The sequence below is a fragment of the Mugil cephalus genome, chromosome 3 (genome assembly GCF_022458985.1).
Source record: "Mugil cephalus isolate CIBA_MC_2020 chromosome 3, CIBA_Mcephalus_1.1, whole genome shotgun sequence".
In the NCBI taxonomy this organism is placed as follows: Eukaryota; Metazoa; Chordata; class Actinopteri; order Mugiliformes; family Mugilidae; genus Mugil; species Mugil cephalus.
The window spans coordinates 6,929,664-6,946,618 of NC_061772.1; the positions used below are offsets into that span (position 1 = coordinate 6,929,664).

General features: G+C 40.8%; 1 protein-coding gene across 2 annotated transcripts; it reads right to left on the reverse strand.

Annotated features, from left to right (window-relative positions):
• Positions 1-164: 164 nt before the first annotated feature.
• usp47 (ubiquitin specific peptidase 47) lies at positions 165-15,972 on the reverse strand. Of its 2 annotated transcripts, XM_047580126.1 has the most exons (29): positions 15,658-15,972; positions 12,967-13,023; positions 11,763-11,957; positions 10,582-10,695; positions 10,277-10,430; positions 10,088-10,184; positions 9,850-9,995; positions 9,653-9,732; positions 8,568-8,717; positions 8,284-8,379; positions 8,050-8,202; positions 7,197-7,358; positions 6,627-6,758; positions 6,341-6,417; positions 6,102-6,157; positions 5,894-6,006; positions 5,700-5,801; positions 5,398-5,605; positions 5,114-5,229; positions 4,870-4,989; positions 3,934-4,753; positions 3,512-3,687; positions 3,338-3,418; positions 3,127-3,242; positions 2,918-3,036; positions 2,565-2,695; positions 2,389-2,436; positions 2,174-2,304; positions 165-1,751 (listed from the first exon to the last, which is right to left on the reverse strand). In XM_047580126.1, exons 1-29 carry the CDS (start codon positions 15,700-15,702, stop codon positions 1,577-1,579), a joined length of 4,170 nt encoding a protein of 1,389 aa, XP_047436082.1. In that variant the 5' UTR covers positions 15,703-15,972; the 3' UTR covers positions 165-1,576. The 2 variants fall into 2 exon arrangements, with proteins under 2 accessions (XP_047436082.1, XP_047436084.1); XM_047580128.1 differs by lacking the exon at positions 12,967-13,023 and having other exon boundaries at positions 15,658-15,971.
• Positions 15,973-16,955: the final 983 nt, after the last annotated feature.

Consider the following 16,955-nt stretch of genomic DNA (forward strand, 5'->3'; position numbering starts at 1 on the left):
CTGGAAATTAAAATATTAGATGACTAGTTTGTATAAATTACTCATATGAGATGTTAATGTACAGTGGGATCTGTCAAATATAACCTCAGCACTTGAAACCTGCTACGCAGCTTATACAGGTGTTCACTTTTGGATGCAATTGTTAAAGTGACAGAAAACTACACTTATCAAAAAAAAAAAGCAATTTAATTATTTTCTAAAATCCTATATTCACACAGGATCTGAAATCTCAAACAAATAAACAACAACAACAAAATGAAAAGATTTTCTTCAGGTATTGGCATTTCTACAGTGAACAGCTGGTGGCAGCATCAGATACCCAGGAGGGGGGGGTGGGCCGGGATGCTGAGCGTCAGTCCACAGGCAGACTGAGGAGGGAGTCCAGCAGGCTTTCTACACCATCTGGTGTCAGTCTATCAAGCAGCAGGTAGAAGCGCAACAAAAAAATAAAAAAACAAAACAAAAAAAAGAACAACCCAGCCAAGTCCTCTGCCAAAAATCCAGAGCGCTCCCTCCCCTCAATACAACACCACACACACACAACTGGATGACAATAGACATGTACACCCAGTTCACATGATGGTGCAAAGGAAAAAAAACAAAGATATCCACTTTCTAAATTAAAGGTTAATACAGAAAAACAGATGTGTGCCTGGTGTCTCACAAGACCAAACTGAACAATTAAGTCTGGAGCAAAACAATAATTTACAGCAAAACCAGGAAATTCTTGACATAGTCCACTCGGTTTAGTTCCATTGTACTTTGTATTAAAGAACCAAAAGCCTATGTATCACTACATCTAGTGGAAGTGATTTAACAGGCAGCGCTCCTATAAAGCACAAACAGCAGCAGTAAGAACATCCCATAATACATTACTCTGCCACTATAGGAGCACTGGTGAATCAGAAACAACCTTTAGTTTACAAATTCTTAATTGTTGCTTTTTTGATACATTAAATCTTGTGAGTGAATAATTGAACTTGAAAGTCACTGAGAGCGTGAGGTTTGTCTCCCCAGAGACGGAGACTGAGGAAGGCTGGCTAAGTAGTTCTCGGTTGAACGCATTGTTGGTCTTTAAGGTTCTAGAGGAAGGTAATCAAAATAAAATGAGGATGATTTCTTACAGTGCTCAAAACTTGTCTACACATGGACACAGACGGCCACAGATGAATAACAGGAAGATCAAAGACGCAGTGACAGGGAGGAGTGAAAGAGCCTGATGTAAAAGGAGACTGGAGACTTAAATAGACAGAACAGAGGCCCTCCAGGCCAGTTGCAGTCCGAACATCTCTGCATCCTTCTCTGAAGCTTTTATGTTAAATTGATTTGTCTGTACAGTATTTGATTCGTTTTCTGTATGTACTTCCCTTTAAACTTTACAGTACAATACACTATAGTGCACAATAGGGATTCTGAGCCAGTCCTGGGGCTCAGAGTGGAGGTTGAGAGCGCGACAGCCTCACTGCGCTGCTTGATTTCAAGTCACTATTGGGCCTGACGTTCAGAGTCCCACAGCCTGGTTGCTTTTGCAGCAGCAGCCAGACGATCCCAATCACAGAGAGCGGTTGTCTGCGTCTCAGTCCTGCCCCGGGTCCTTGGCAGGGCCGCCGTCCAGATAGATCTTGAGGGCCTTCTCCTTGCGTGGCGAGTAGCTGACACGGTGGCCCGTCTTGAGCAAGCGGCTGCTCTCCTTCTTCATTAGCTCATTGCGCTCATCCTCCGACAGCTCCAGAGGTTCCTCTGTGCTGTCCCTGCACGGACAAATATCACCGATACGTTGATCTCACATCACAAATGTGTCAAATTTAACTTCATATGCTGTTAGTAATTTTGGGAACAATGAATGATATGAATGAAAAAATAGAGAATCTTTGAGTGAATTATTTTGTTTAATTAAAAGGCTGAATTAGTCTCATTAACAGATTTAAGTGTAAATTTTTTACTTAACAATATGGAGAAAAAAAAACATCAACAATATTGATAATATAGATGATAATAAGACCCAAGCTAGAAAAAGAAACTGTGCTAATTTAAGGCTACAGTGCAGCCATTGTACTTCAAAGAGTTATTTATAGTCCTTCTTGACCTGATGTTACATTATTTAAGCAAAATATAGAAAAGACCCAAGAGTCGACCTGTTCTTGAAGGACAGGACTCTTTCTTCTTTTTTTACCTGTAGAAGACCACAGCGCCATCATCGCAGATGTAAAGAGGCCACACATTAAGGGTTGACACCTTAGGATTCCAGTCCAAATCCTGATGGATCTCCAACACAGAAATATCACAAGGAAATGTTCCTCTACCCTGCAGAGAACCAACAGAGAGCTCATCAGTAATGTAGCAGAAAGTTTTCATCATACCCTGTTGTAAGTAATTAATTCCTCATACCTTTGCAAACTCCAGGTTTTCAAGGGGAATCTCACTTATTTCACTGAGCTGTAAACAGAATACATAAATAAGCCACAAGAAAAGCTGTGTTGCTTAGAGCAATGAGTCTACAAAATGATCTCAATCGCACACCACAGGCGCCAAATGAAAACAGTGAAATCAGGTGACAGACGTACCTTCTCTTTCAGTTCTTCTACACTGCTGCTCTCCAGAATCACCTCCTGAAAGGGACCCAGCTTCATCGTAGCCGGACTCCATCTCCGAGTCAGAACTGCGAGCTGAGACATGGACTTCATCTTCTCTGGTTCTGAGAAACACACAGGACCATGGATCAATCAGATCAAACTTAAGCAGCTACTGGGCAAAAGCTTTAGGAGGAATCTGGATCTAGTTTCACCAATTACATTTATCTGTCTTGAGTTTTTCTGCCCAGAGCAACTCTAAATCTAGGCATAAGGTATAAAAACACAAATATAGTATTAAGACAACATTCTAACTAGTTTGAAAGAAACTCCAGATCATGTGTTACCATTAAGGACTTCCAGGAAAACCTCCCAGTTGGAGGAAATGCTGATGTCTTCCTCATAGACATGGTAATCCAGAAACACTGTGCCTGGATTCTTCCAAGTCTTTTTCCTGAGACGAACCCTGAACCCCACACACGTACACAATTAGTTTTATACACGTACATTTCATTCATTTCATCTCTGTCAAACTTTGATCAGTGACTGATCTTACCTATCGATGCTGAGGTCAAGCTTACACTGCTCTTTCAACTGAGGGAGCAGCTCCTCTTTGGACTGTCTGACAGTCATACCCTTGGCAAATACCGTGTCCACAAGAAACTTGCAGGGCTAAAAAAAATTAAAAAATGATGACATACAACAGATTACTATATCTCAGATCACAAGAGTAAAGACCATCATGACAAGATTGACTCTGTCCTTACCTCTGGTTCATTCACTAGTAGTTGGTACACTTTAACTCTGTATTCACCCTTTTTCAAGGCTCTTCCTAATCGAATGGTTATCTATGGAGAGTAATAAGTATAACAAGTTATAGCTCAACTTCACTTCCACAAAAAATGCAGGAATGACATTAATAAATCCTGAACAACGCCGACCTTGTTATCGTCGGAGAACGACGAGAGTGTTTCATTGAGTCGTACACTCTCAAACTCCTGGTTGTTGGCGTAAACCCGGAACACCTTGAACTGGGTTGAGGTCACTCCTACGTAGGGCTCCAGGTTCTGTTTAAACGCTGCTAATGTTATTCTCTTGTCCACATGAACCACTAAACCTGAAGTAGAGCACAAGCAATGTCAATGTATCAGACTGAAGAAAAAACAAAAACTCGTGACTCTTGGTCACTTTTCTTTTGTGACAATAATTTAGATTATAGAACAATTTAAATTAAATGAGGGAGCAATTCAAGAAAACAATATATTATTTGCACCTACGAAGATTACAAATGTACTTTGACGCAAATCAAACTAGTCAAGGACAACAAAACATTTATAACACGCTATAAATAAAAAGTGTATACATTTTTGTGCATCCCACGCAGAGTCATCTTGAGAACAAGGCTCCGCTCTGAAGTAAAGGTACTGAGCCTCTGCCTTGCTCTTTCCATTGTCGTCATACTCGCTGTCTGTTCCAGAGTCCTCTTCAGCCGTGTCCCAGGTCTCCTTTTTGCCCTCATGGGCTTTAGAGCGTCGGCTACTTGTGATGCTGTGCGAGTCTAGGCCATTGGCCAGCTGGATGGGGCCGCTGTCTGCATTACACAGTGTATCACTACTGTGGCTGGAGCTCAGTATGTCACTGTCCACTGAGCTGGTGCTGCGGTCATTGTTCACCTCAGAGTCCGACCGCTCCTCACAAGCAAAGTGGTTCTCAGGGTCAGAGGCACCACCGCTGCCTGCAGGTGTGGCCCTGATCCGGTTTTCCAACTCTCTGTTGTCTGCAGCCACACAGAGTGAAGAGTTTGAGTCAGCCTCTTGGGTTGGGGATTCGATATGTTCAAAGTCGCTGGCGTCAGAGCTTTTCTGGCTGTCACTGGTGCTGGAGCCCTGCTGCTGTTGTTGCTGCTGCTGCTGCTGCTGCAGAGACAGATTCTTTAACTTTTCTGTGCTCTCCTCCAGGATAGCCTCCACAGATTTCCTGTTACCCTTCGAGCCATCAAAGGGTGCATCAGAGTCACTCCCTACTTTTTGGCAAAGAGTTCTGTTGGCCAGGGTACCAGGAGACTGTTCAGGCAATAAGACCAACAGTCGGATCGTGTTCCCGTGACGATCCAACAGTTTCCACAAGAGCGAGTCAGTGAAAGCCACCTGATGATCTGTCAACTCTGAGCTCTCCACAAAAACCTAATGGAAAAAAACAAACCCACGTTAAAGTGGATTTTGACTGTGAAATGCTGCACAAATCTTTAACTGCAAATGGCAGCACAACACAAGAAACACAGACAACATAATGAAGGGACCTTATTACTCCTGAAGAACCCCTCAGCTTTCAGTGTCTTGTTTGGGACGTAGAGGAGTCGGAGGTCATTGTAGCAGCGCTCCAACACCACACGCATGGCTTCTGCAGACAGCCCAGTAGCCTGTAGAAAAACACACAATATGAAAACCTGATCTCACATTCTCATTCAATGAACATGCATTTTACATAATTCTGCATAAATGGTCAAAGTAAAACACAATGAAAAAACTGAGAAGAGTAAAAACCTGTGCAATAAGCTGTTTGAATTCAGTGATCGTCTGGTTCAAGTACGCTCGAACACTGACTGGAGAGGCAATGGTCTCAGTCTTCAGATCAACAACATGAACCTTCACCATCACCTCTGTAGAAAAATCAGAACATACCCATACTGATAAAAAGCACCCAGTTTCCATGGTATTCTGATCCTCTAGACATCACTGTACGCTTGCTTGTAAACATTATCTCCAAGGCCAGGTCATTCCTAACTGTTATCACTAAATGTTTGACTTGAAAGTAGCAGATTACTGACCTCCAGGTTTGTAAGGCTGGAACACTTGCTCTGGCTTGCGCGTCTCTAGCAGCAAGTCAAACATGTAAGAGGACTTTACTCCTCCCAGCAGGAGGCCCATCGGTGTGTCCTCCTCACCCTCATATGAGCACTCCAAGTATTCATGGAACTCATCATATTTTACCAAGCGACAGCAGTCCAGAGAGACGACTCCCTCCAGCTCCATCAGCTGAGGTACAGAAACACACAAAACAGATAGATTTTATTTTTCTGTGTAATCATTTACTTGAAACGGTTTAGATTGATAAAACAAACCAACAAACCTTGTAGGCCATTTCGGTTGCTTCTCTCAGAGTTTTATCCTTGTGCACTTCCAACTTGCTCTCCATCATCATCTTCACAGGATGCATGCAGAAAAGCTTGATCTGGTGATAAAGAGTATAGCATTACTAAAGGTAACCAAAAGGGGTAATGTATTAACTGATCCTTATTCAGATGCAGAACGGTGACCAAGTACCTTGCAAGTGTTGCGTTCAATCTCTCTCTGTCGCTTTTCTTGCTCTTCAGATTCTTTCTCTTTCTGAACCAAACTCTTTATGTGCTCTGGGAAGTCTTCTACAGCTAAATACTCTGAAGACAGAAAAAAAACAGTACACATTCAATCGATTGGTGCGGGGAAACCTACAGGCAAAGACAATAAAATATTTAAATGAATAACTTCTTACTCGCATTCCTTGAGGGGTCTTTCAGTCTATAAATCAGCATATATGCATTTGTAGAGCTGTTGGGAGAAAACAAAAGATAATAAATATATTTTTATATATATAATCTTCTTTATTCCTCTTTGATAACAGATGTAAAACAGGTTCCAGTGTTTTTTTCTTTTCTTAGCCGGTGTACTTTGAGTGTGTGTGATGTCTGTAAATCCATGCAGTGCTGGAGAAGGATATGACGCACAACAGACCTTGCAAAGGCACTGGAGTAATAGCCTCTGCTCCCTGAGGACCCCCCATATGTCTTCCTGATATCATCCTGGGTGATCTGTTAAACAGAAATGCACAGACTGATTCAACAGATCGTACCAACAATAACCAGCATGCTAAACAACAGCAGCAAAGACCACATTTGTGACCCAGTTTATAGAAAGCGTATATCAAAACTAGCAGAGACTGTCTTGTTGAGTCATTGTGGCTGACATTTATTTTTACAGAAAGAGGACGAAAACAGGTTAATCAAGGGTGGATGCTGACCTTGCTGACGTGCTGATCATTGAAACTGTACCACTGGCCATCGGTGAAGGATTTAATGCAGGCGTAGTAGTGGCCACCTGCAGCGCTCCCAGAATGGACCATAACAGAGAACAGCTCAAAGGTCAGCAAACTCTGAAAATAAATAGGTCAACGTTGTTCAGATAATATCAGCAATCAAGTTGTAGGATTCCAGATGATACGTTACTGTGTTGTATATTTACAGCTACAGATCTATATCTGTCAGTCGACATTCAATTTAACACTACAAATCAAACTTGACTCGCCAAATGCTGGCTAGATCATCACCTGGAAAGTGCAGTACACATAAACGGAAGACAGACATCACACGTGACAAGAACAGGGACGTATGACATTATTTTTCAACCTTGTCTGCTAGCTGACAGCTGCTTAATAACATTTCTGTGAGTCCCAACAGGTACAAATGGAAGAAAATGTTAAGCAAAATACTGGTCTTAGTTACTTATTCAGGTGCTTGTGCTGATGCATCTTCACATACTGTAGATGAACCAAGGAGGCTGCCAACAATGTCTATTGGGTCAAGATGATTACCTTTGGCTTCAACACCCTCTCTGTGCTGCTGCTTGTGCTGTCCAAGCAGATGCCCTCATCCACACAGTCATCGGTGGAAAAATCGTTGCTCATCTGGTCACTGTGGCAACTGCCTTCATTCTCTGCTCCACTGTCAGTGCAACTCTCTGTCTGAGGTGACTTCTAGAGAAGAGGTCATTAGAAAACACAATAACAAAGATTAAAGTTTTTTTTAAAAAAAAGAACAGACACAGTGGTCAATTAGCCTATAACATGTACAGTCCAGCTATGACTCCAAAAGCAAAACGCAGGATGCTCAGAGAGGAAAGAAGGAACTTCAGGAAATGCTGGAACTGGTAAATATCCATGATCCACCACAAAAGATATGTTGCATGACTGTGTGGGGAATGCTTTGTGATTCATTTAAGGATCTTTTTATTTACTACTCTTGATTTGCAAGTACTTTTTTAAGTAATTCACTTAAGTCACTGTTTTAAAACAAGGAAACATAATCGTTGTTGCTGCCAACTCCGGACAGCTCACCATCACTAATGAGACAATTAATTACCCAATAAAGACGATAAAAGACTGAACAACACTGGGACTGTCTAAAGTTGTGATTTAATAAAGATCAGAACAGATTTTCTGAAAATATCTAAGTGGAAAACCAAACAATCCCAAAGGACACCTTTTTATGATACTAACAAACAACGAAACAAACAAACAGAAAACATGATATGCTTATCGATTTGTCCATTGCATTTCGGTGGTTAACAATACAAAAAGGGAAAGGAATGGCATTAAGCCACATGTTCACTACTCTGAAGGCCTACCAACCTAATTTAAGTAGCTCAAATCTTATTGCTGCTCTCACCTCATCCTCCACATCAATGAATGGACTCATGTCAAGCTCCTCAGGGAAAGTCATGCGGTCATTGAGTTTGATGCGATGCATAGTGGTGTAGTCAAAATCAAACCTTTTCAGCTGTAATGTCAGCAGGTAGGGAAAGTGCAGAAATCTCAGGCCCTGTGCAGAGAAATATTTTAATCAGTCAACAAAACGTGGAGTTCTCACTAGACTCATAGGTCACATCTGCAGCCAGCTCACCTTCCGGGCGTCACATTTCTTTTTGCAGCGCTCACAGAAATACTGGTTGGGCCCATCCAGAGTTTCTGGCTGGATGAATGCCTGCAAAGCCTCCTCCTGTGGCAGCAAAATGAAACAGTTCAATTTCGAAGAAACTTCATATATTAAATGGTAATTAACAATATCAAAATGATCTGAAAATGCTTTGTTTAAAAAGCCTTTAAAGTCATTGTGAATCACATAGCCTGAATTAATGTTAATTTCTGTTGATCGTTTAAAGGAACACAATGTTGAGGGACACACACCACACTGCCATAGGCCTGGCTGGCTCCAAAGGGCCGGATCACAAGAGGGATGTCCAGGTAAGTATCAATCCTCCAGCTCTCATAGCCACATTCGAGACAACGGACATAATCCTTCAGCTTCCCTTGGTACAACTGATTGATCAAGTCAGCCTGCAGATATGGAAGCAGAAGAGTATGGTCAAAGTCATTTTTTCTTTGCATCAATTCACCTTCTAAAGAAAGCACCTATGTACAATTACTGCTGTGTGGTATCACCTGCATTAAAATTAGATATAAAGACATGCCAATTGAGGGTAGCCAGTTCAAAAGAGTAACAACGTTGTTGCCTGAACACACACATCACATGACTTTTTACAACATACTGTAGTAGAGTTAGCAAATTAACCTGGGCTCGGTATCACTTGCGTTTCTGCAGCTTATGACATAATTAAAAGGGTTATCAGATTTTGAAATGAAGATTGCTTTGAACTTATATATATATATATATATATAAGGACATTTTTGAAAACTAGCCTACTAACAACCAGCACTTATTTCCCACATGACGTTCGCTAGTCACATAAAGTGCTACCCAGATTGTGATAGCAGTTATATTGTGTATAAACTCAAAACAGCCATTTTCACATGTTCAGAATCAACAAAAACCAACACAGCATGAACATCACAATACTAAACAGACAGTTCAAATAATGTAGATGTGTAAGCTTGGAAGCGTGATGTTATTTCGAAGTTCAGTGATTATTCTCTTGCTAGTCTACAGTTTTTAGCTGAAAACCAAAACTTAACAACAAATCCTTTGTGGTAATATGTGACTTATGTTATTTTTAGTGCGTTTCACATGCATTCAGTTTGTCCTAACAAACCTCATGTGCACACACCACATGGCTGTACATACGCACACTGGATCAAGTGTTTGCTGTTTACAACTTACTCCTGAGATAAGAAACAGTAAAACCCTGGGGCTTAGTAGACCACTGCAATTTTTCCACAGTAGGTCTTTTGTTTCCATTTTGGGGGGAGCCCTACAGTCTGGTAGCTTAACTTCTGTTGCTAGAATTCTAATAAAACTTCTTGATTTCTCCTACCTGTTCTGTTTGCTTCCACTTCTGCTCCAGGGCATCAAACATGACCCTGCACAGCTCCTGGACGTCATGCTGTTGCCAAGCTAAAAACAAATGAGCAAAAAGTATAATTAAGTGTACAGATGCAGAGGCACATGGTGTCTTCTTTGACGAACACGCAGAGAAGCCCTGTGAGTCTAGCCACAGGAGAGTACACTCACCCTCACTGCTGTCCCAGCCAAAGCTGCGCGTCACATCTGTGGTCTCAATGGCCCGTTTCTTACTAGTTTGCAAAAGAACAAACAGCCTTTGCAGCTGGTAGGGGATACTGGTGACCGGATCCTCCTCTGACTCCTCAAACTCCCAGCTGAAGTTAAACAACAGGTATAAAACCCATTTTTAACGTTATATTTGATGGCTATAACTTCACAAAGACATATATATAACATAAATACTCACTTGTAGAGTGCATTTCTGAACTCTGGGGTCATGAACAGCGTTTGTAGAAGACTGTTCAAATAGCAGGTCATTGCTTGGTTCACCAGACCCACATAACCTGTGGGTGGAGGTAGATATGATATGTTAAGAGATAAATTGATGTTGTATAAAATGAGTGGAGCTACAGCTCAACAGGAAACCAAACCTCACCCGTGTCAGATTTGTTGAGTATGGACGAGTAGGAGTAAGATGGACTGCTGTAGTCTCCACTGCAGCCCGCAGTGCTGTCTCTTGGTAGGGGCCCAATAAATCGCTCCTGGGAACTATCATCCAATCCACTACTATCTGCTGTTCCTGACTCATCCTGCACAAAAATGCAACACACACAAAAGTTTTAACTAAATAATTTACCAAGAGCAATAAATATCGCTGCAGCAGTGTTCAATAAATGTTTTTTTTTTTTTTTTTAAATATTATTTAAGATATCATACTCATTGTTAATTTAAGCTACTTACTGATGCCACCTGGGGCTGTTCTCCATCTTTGTCCGTAAGTTGGAGGAAATTCTTCTTACCAGGCTCAAACCCAGATTCTGAGAGGGACATCTCACTGCTATGGTCCAGTGGTGCCTACAGGGAAACAGAGTAAAAACAAAAATCACACAAACAGATTGGTTGCGTTTTACGCTGAAGTGAACAAGATTAACAGCAGAAAAACATTCAAAGCACGCTGCCTGTCACCGGACTACACAGAGGACGAACTCACAACAAGACTTAGACTCCTGCTGAATTCATTCTCAGGAAACTCCCTGTATCGATGTGTACAAGGAAAGCACGCTGAGGCCAACATGTGAAGATTGATACCCAACTGTCTTTCTCCAGGGCAAGCTGAGAATGAGCAAGCAAAGTGCTGCAGTGGAAACCTGCAGTAGCTTAATCCACTGACCTACTCAGTGAGATAACAACAGACACAGCACCTGGGCTTTGGCCTGGGTCAGCAGCAGGATTAGCCTGGGCTCATTTAAGAAAAGAAATAATATGTACGCAAAGAGACAACACAACAACTCAGTTCTGATTAAGTACATTAAGAGCGTATTCACTGCACAGTGTGTTTGAGCTGTAAGGGTACAGGCACTCTCCTTATTACCTTTGCTTAGGGTCATGATACAGTGGCATTGCCCTTTCTTTGGTGCAGGAGATACTGAATGTGTTGTAAGTGAACCATGAGTAACTAGCAACTGTAAACACAAGTTGGGAGCTATTATTGTGAATCTTACAAATCCACAAATCCAAACCAGCCTTTATCAGAAATACTCAACGTCAACTAACACCAAAAAATACATAAATAATAATAATAAACACAGCAATAACAAACCATCGCTTTTTAAAACTGTTAATTCACATTTAAGGAAACAATTGACATAAAAACATGTCTATGTTGGTCCTCTGACAGGACAAGGAAGCTTTCTACTATATAAATACAGATATTTCTCTATGTAACCAGGTCAACTATGTTTTTGGTTGAGCACTTAAAAACGATTCCAACAGATTACTACATTTCAACATAAAATTAACCTGAGAAACACCCTTTTTGTGCAATGACTATTATACCTGTTAGATACCTTTGCACAAGGTAGACTGCAATTCAGATTTTAGCACAATCAAAAGAGACCATGTAGATTAATTAAGTTCCTTACCATGTCCTGTGTGTTGCCCCAAGCAAGGTCAAAAGTGCCGTTCACATATCCCGCTTTGTGGGCGACATCTTCATGAAGCTTGGAGAGGGTAGTAGAAGCAGGGAGGTTGAGGGTTAGCCTTTCGTTCACCGTCTTTGCACTGGTGATATCTTGAATAATACACAACACCCGGGGCTCCTCAGCTGCATTATGGATCTGCAAATCAATAAACAACAGAAAACATGTTACCAAGAATTATTGGCTATGTTTTTTTGTGTGTGTGAAAAGCTTAACATTAGAATAGATGGTGTAAACCTGTGTATCAAATGTCATCACCAGAAACATGCCAGCACAAAAAGGAAAAACTCTTCAATCTCATGCCGGCCAGATAAGACCTGTATTTCTAAAAAGATACGGCCAGGTAAGAACCCAATTAGTTTTTCTCTCCCGTTTCTTTTTTTTAACATTTCAGTCTATCATGTGAAAAGACAATAGAATTATTGTTTGCGATTTCATTTCTGCTTTCACTGGAAAACTTTTGAGAATCAAAGAATCAACTGCTAGAGACTTTTCTTTCCAAGAAAACAGACAAAGGTGGTCAAATTTCCTCCAAGTTATCCACAGTTGCTTTCAAAAAAACAGGCCATGCAGTTGCTCACTCACATTTCGTTTTACCATGTAACACACAATCACTCTCATCAACGAGCTCCCAACAGCTTGTTCTTCAACTGGGCTGGAATGAGGAACTTAACAAGCTCAATACATTTGTATACTTACTAACCAATACTGAAAACGCAAGCCGCAAAAGCTGAAAGAAAAAGTCACGCAAGCATGCAATGATATGCCAAGCCTGTTTCCTTCCATCTGAGAACTGGAGGACAACTTCATAACATTTATCATTATAATCTATCAAAATGAAATACAAGTTTGTATGGTATGGTACATATTGAGGCATCATTAGCCACAGTTTAATGGTGATGCAGTGGTTTACTTTCTTGATCGTGTCCATCCTCAACAAAGCATGATATTAAAATAATTTTGGTACCAGTATCAAAAGGTATTGTCAATTGTGAGTGAGACCCAGCATTAAATGTGACAGATAAGGTGTTACATGTTGAAGCTGACTCCTAAATGATTGATGCTGGAGTATGACATTCAACTAGGGTGTTCCTTCATGCATCTCTTCAACACCATGCTTTACCATGACATTACCCATAACACACACCTGAGAAATCCTCTTCATTTCATCAAAAATACTCTGTCTGCAACTCCAAAACACATCCTAATATGTGGAGATAACTGGGGTGAAGTACAACTTAAAACACACACACAAAATAAAATAAGTGTCTCACATATTCTTCTCTTATTCTTATAAATCAAATTTCGGCCAAAAGAAGGTGGTTTGTAAACATTGGACTACTCATGTTTGACTGGCAAATTAACCTCTTGGCTTGTGAAAAGGTTTGCAGCCTCTTTGTAAGGTTTGTGATCTTGGCTAAATGTGACTGGCAGGCCCTATAAAGAAGCTACAGCTGACAACACACAAGTGTATTATGAGATTAAAGGTTATTTTTACCATGGATATAATCACAGGGTGCTGACATGAAGCCACAGGTACCATGGAACAGAGGGAGTATTTCTTTAAAAGTCAAACTAGTTATTAATGCAGCAAAAATAATTTAAGACCATTATGATTAATTTAAGACCATAATGTTGTGTAATGTCATTAGGCATGATCACGCACAAATGCAATGACCAAATGTCACAAAAACAAAAATGACAGAGCAGCAATGCGCTCCCTGAAATAGATGTCAACAGTTATAGAGATGTTATTATAATGTCCAACATTATTTGGCATATGACCAAATATCCACCTGTCAGTTTGGATGGATTACTGGGTCCAAAAAATTGTTAGGCAAGTCATGACAGTGGCTGGTAAATCAATGGCCATTGAGGGCAGTGGAAAAAAACAGATGAGGTGATAACACATTCACATTTAATGTCACTAGAGAGTACTGCCAGATCTCATTTCTAACTTGTTGGGACTTGTAAAAGCAAACAAGACCAATATTCACCACATCCATAAGTCTTAATCTATTAGTTTTTCAAAAATTATTGACCAATCACAAGAGGCATGTTTTTGTCTTTTTCTAAGGTTGTCGATACCACGGGCTTTGAGGCAAACTAGAATGAGAAAATACATTCTCTCACAAAAGACAATTTCTGACCTTGGAAACTAATCATTAACCATTAATAAAATCCAAGCTATGACAAACCATGAAGGCATGTCAATATCACATCAATTAATTTATAAAATAAATGAATCACAGGTCAAAAGCTACATATATATATATCAAATGATATCAGTAAAACGTTAGCATACGTGAGCACGGTTGTATGACAATGTTTATTAAATTGGTTCTCCTCTCATTCCTTTCATTTGACCAACGACATAAACACAGAGCTCCTTGTTGTTTCCAGTGTCAACAACCACTTCCTTCAATTCTCAACAACACATCAAATTCAACTGGTTTAATTATTATACCCTCAAAACAGTCATGAGTGAATCACCAATAAATCTACCTTAAAATGATTTCACTTCAAATAAGAACAATGGGGACCTTATCCCTTTATTCTTGATTTGGTTTTATAACTATAAATAACACCAATTCCAAATGTTTCCCGTTGTGACAGTGCAAAGTACGTTATGAAAATGTACAGTCAATGAACTGCACTATTAGAAAGCATGTAATGAACAAACACTTCTTAAGAAAAAGAAGTGCAATTTCTGTTTAGTTCTAGGTCTTAGTATTGTGATGTGTCCACAACTCTTACTAAAACTGAGTTAACCCTTGATATAGCAGTTACTTTTATTAGAAAAATTGCAGTGGTAGAGTCCTGCTTTTGGCCCGCGGGCTGTATGTTTGACATCTGTGGTATAGAACCAGATATTTGCTACAAAATCCACCTGTGACTGTCAGACCCCTAAAGTAAATTAATGTCAAACATGTATGAAAACCACAGAACAGCACTATGGGAGCTTATTGTTTGAGGAAGTATGCTGCACGTCACGTCAACGTCGACGAACCACCAAGCCAAACATGTCGAGATAAACAAGCTCAGTACCCTGGCACGTTGACAACTAAGTTAAACAGAAATATCAAAACGCAAAGGGCGAGCGTCCTATTGTAATGTTTACCTTGACGCAGATATCCGCACCTACACCAGGCTAACCCAGTCCGCTACCATTAGCGTCCTGTTGCTAACATTGACGTTTACCATAAAGCTACGACTTCCACTCAACTGAAAATTAGTTCAAGAAAAAATACACCAAACTACTCGTATCAAAGAAGTGCGCACTGGGCTACGCGTCGTTTCAAACATGGTGGTCAGAACGGTCAACTGTTGGATTTGGTTTAGCAACTTCAAAAACATTTACATTTGCTGGATTGACCAGATTTAAAAGGCTAACGACGCTAGCTAGCCAGATACCACTAGCTAATGTTATGCAAGTTAGCGAAGTAATGTTGGCAAATTTATTTGACGATATAACAGACTGTCAGCACCAACGCTTGGAAAGCTCGTACGATTATTGAGTCTATAAAGGCGAATTTGAAAGGACAATTATAGTTATAAGGTTTCGCAGCCTACACAAATTCACTTGGTCTGACATGTAGCTAAAGCAGTCGCTAACTGACGTCTCCGTGGTTAGCCATGTCACGATAGGCCGATAGACCAAGTCATGTTTAGCCAACTGGTAGCAGCTAAGAGTTAGCATCAAAACAAGCAACCGTGACGGAAAACCTCCAAAAGTGCTGAGAAAGTGTGTCATCACTCAAATACGCGGTCTGCAAAGGTGACATCTAAAACCCAGCAGCAGACTCTCCGTCTGGAGCTGGGTCCCTGGTAACCTCACCTCTTTGGGTACGAACTGGTTCTCCTCGCTAGGCACCATTTCCATTTGCGCGACAGTTTAGACAAGCGTCTATCCGGACAAGGGTGTCAGCGAAAAAACTTTGCAGCGGTAAACACAAACATGGTTTGTGCTCGGTTTGATGCAAGTTTGGATGCTTGGAAAACTAAATTCAACTCGCCAAAACTTATAGGCGTATGAGAGTGATCGTAACACTCGCTGTTACACTACCCCAGCACAAAGTGTCCTGCTATAAATGGAGAAAAATGGCCGGTGTTTCACTCCGCGAGACTTCACACTCGGGGAGCTCTGGCGTCACTTTCCATCCAGACGAGCGTGCGTGATGTGTGCGGACAGGATGACGTCGATGTGCGTGTGAGCGACTTAATTGTTTTTAAAAGGACAGAGACGACAGAAACACACATATACACACACATATATACACACACACAACAAAACAGACACATTAACGCTTTAGTTCGTGCGTGTCGGAGATTCAGGTCAAGTATTGGTCATTTTAGAAAAATGCTTTCGATTTTTAGAAAGCAGCACCGCTTTCCAATTGATTTAGATGACGGATGACGCTGCAGCGGAGGGTGGAGGGACATGTCCCATAAGTTAAGGGTTGCTTATACTTTTTACTCATATTTTTAAAATGTAAAATACTAAATGTTTGTAGATTTGTATTTTCTTAATAGCAAATATTTTATAATGATATTTTGCTGCGCCCATTTTTAAGTGGCACAGGGAGACATATTTCCAGTTAATCCACAATATTACCTTATCTTGTAGTTTTACCATCTTTATTATTTCTGATGAAATTGTGAATGGATCAGCCACAACATTAAAACCACTAACAGGAGTGCAGTGAATGTAAACAACATTGACCATCTTCTGACAATTCAGCGTTCTGCTAAAATTTTGGACCTGGCATTCATGTGGATGTTACTTAGACATGTACCACCCACCTAGACCAGACCAGACACCCCCACTCTATAGCAATGCATATCTGTGGGATGAGTCACAGGCCCCTCCCCTCAACCCATAGGACCCACAGACTCCGCACTAACAACATCCTGCTGCCAGACACCACAGGACACCCTCACAAGGCCCATGTCCATTCACTGATGAGTCACAGCTGTTTTGGAGGCACAACAGAGACCTACCCAATGCTAAGAAAACAGTCATAATGTTATGCCTTGTCGATGTATGCCTTTGTAGTTATTCAAATGACCTCACAGCAGGATCAGGTTGTTAATAAGGGCCGGTTTTTGAACGGGGTTCTGCAGCAGTGTGATCCA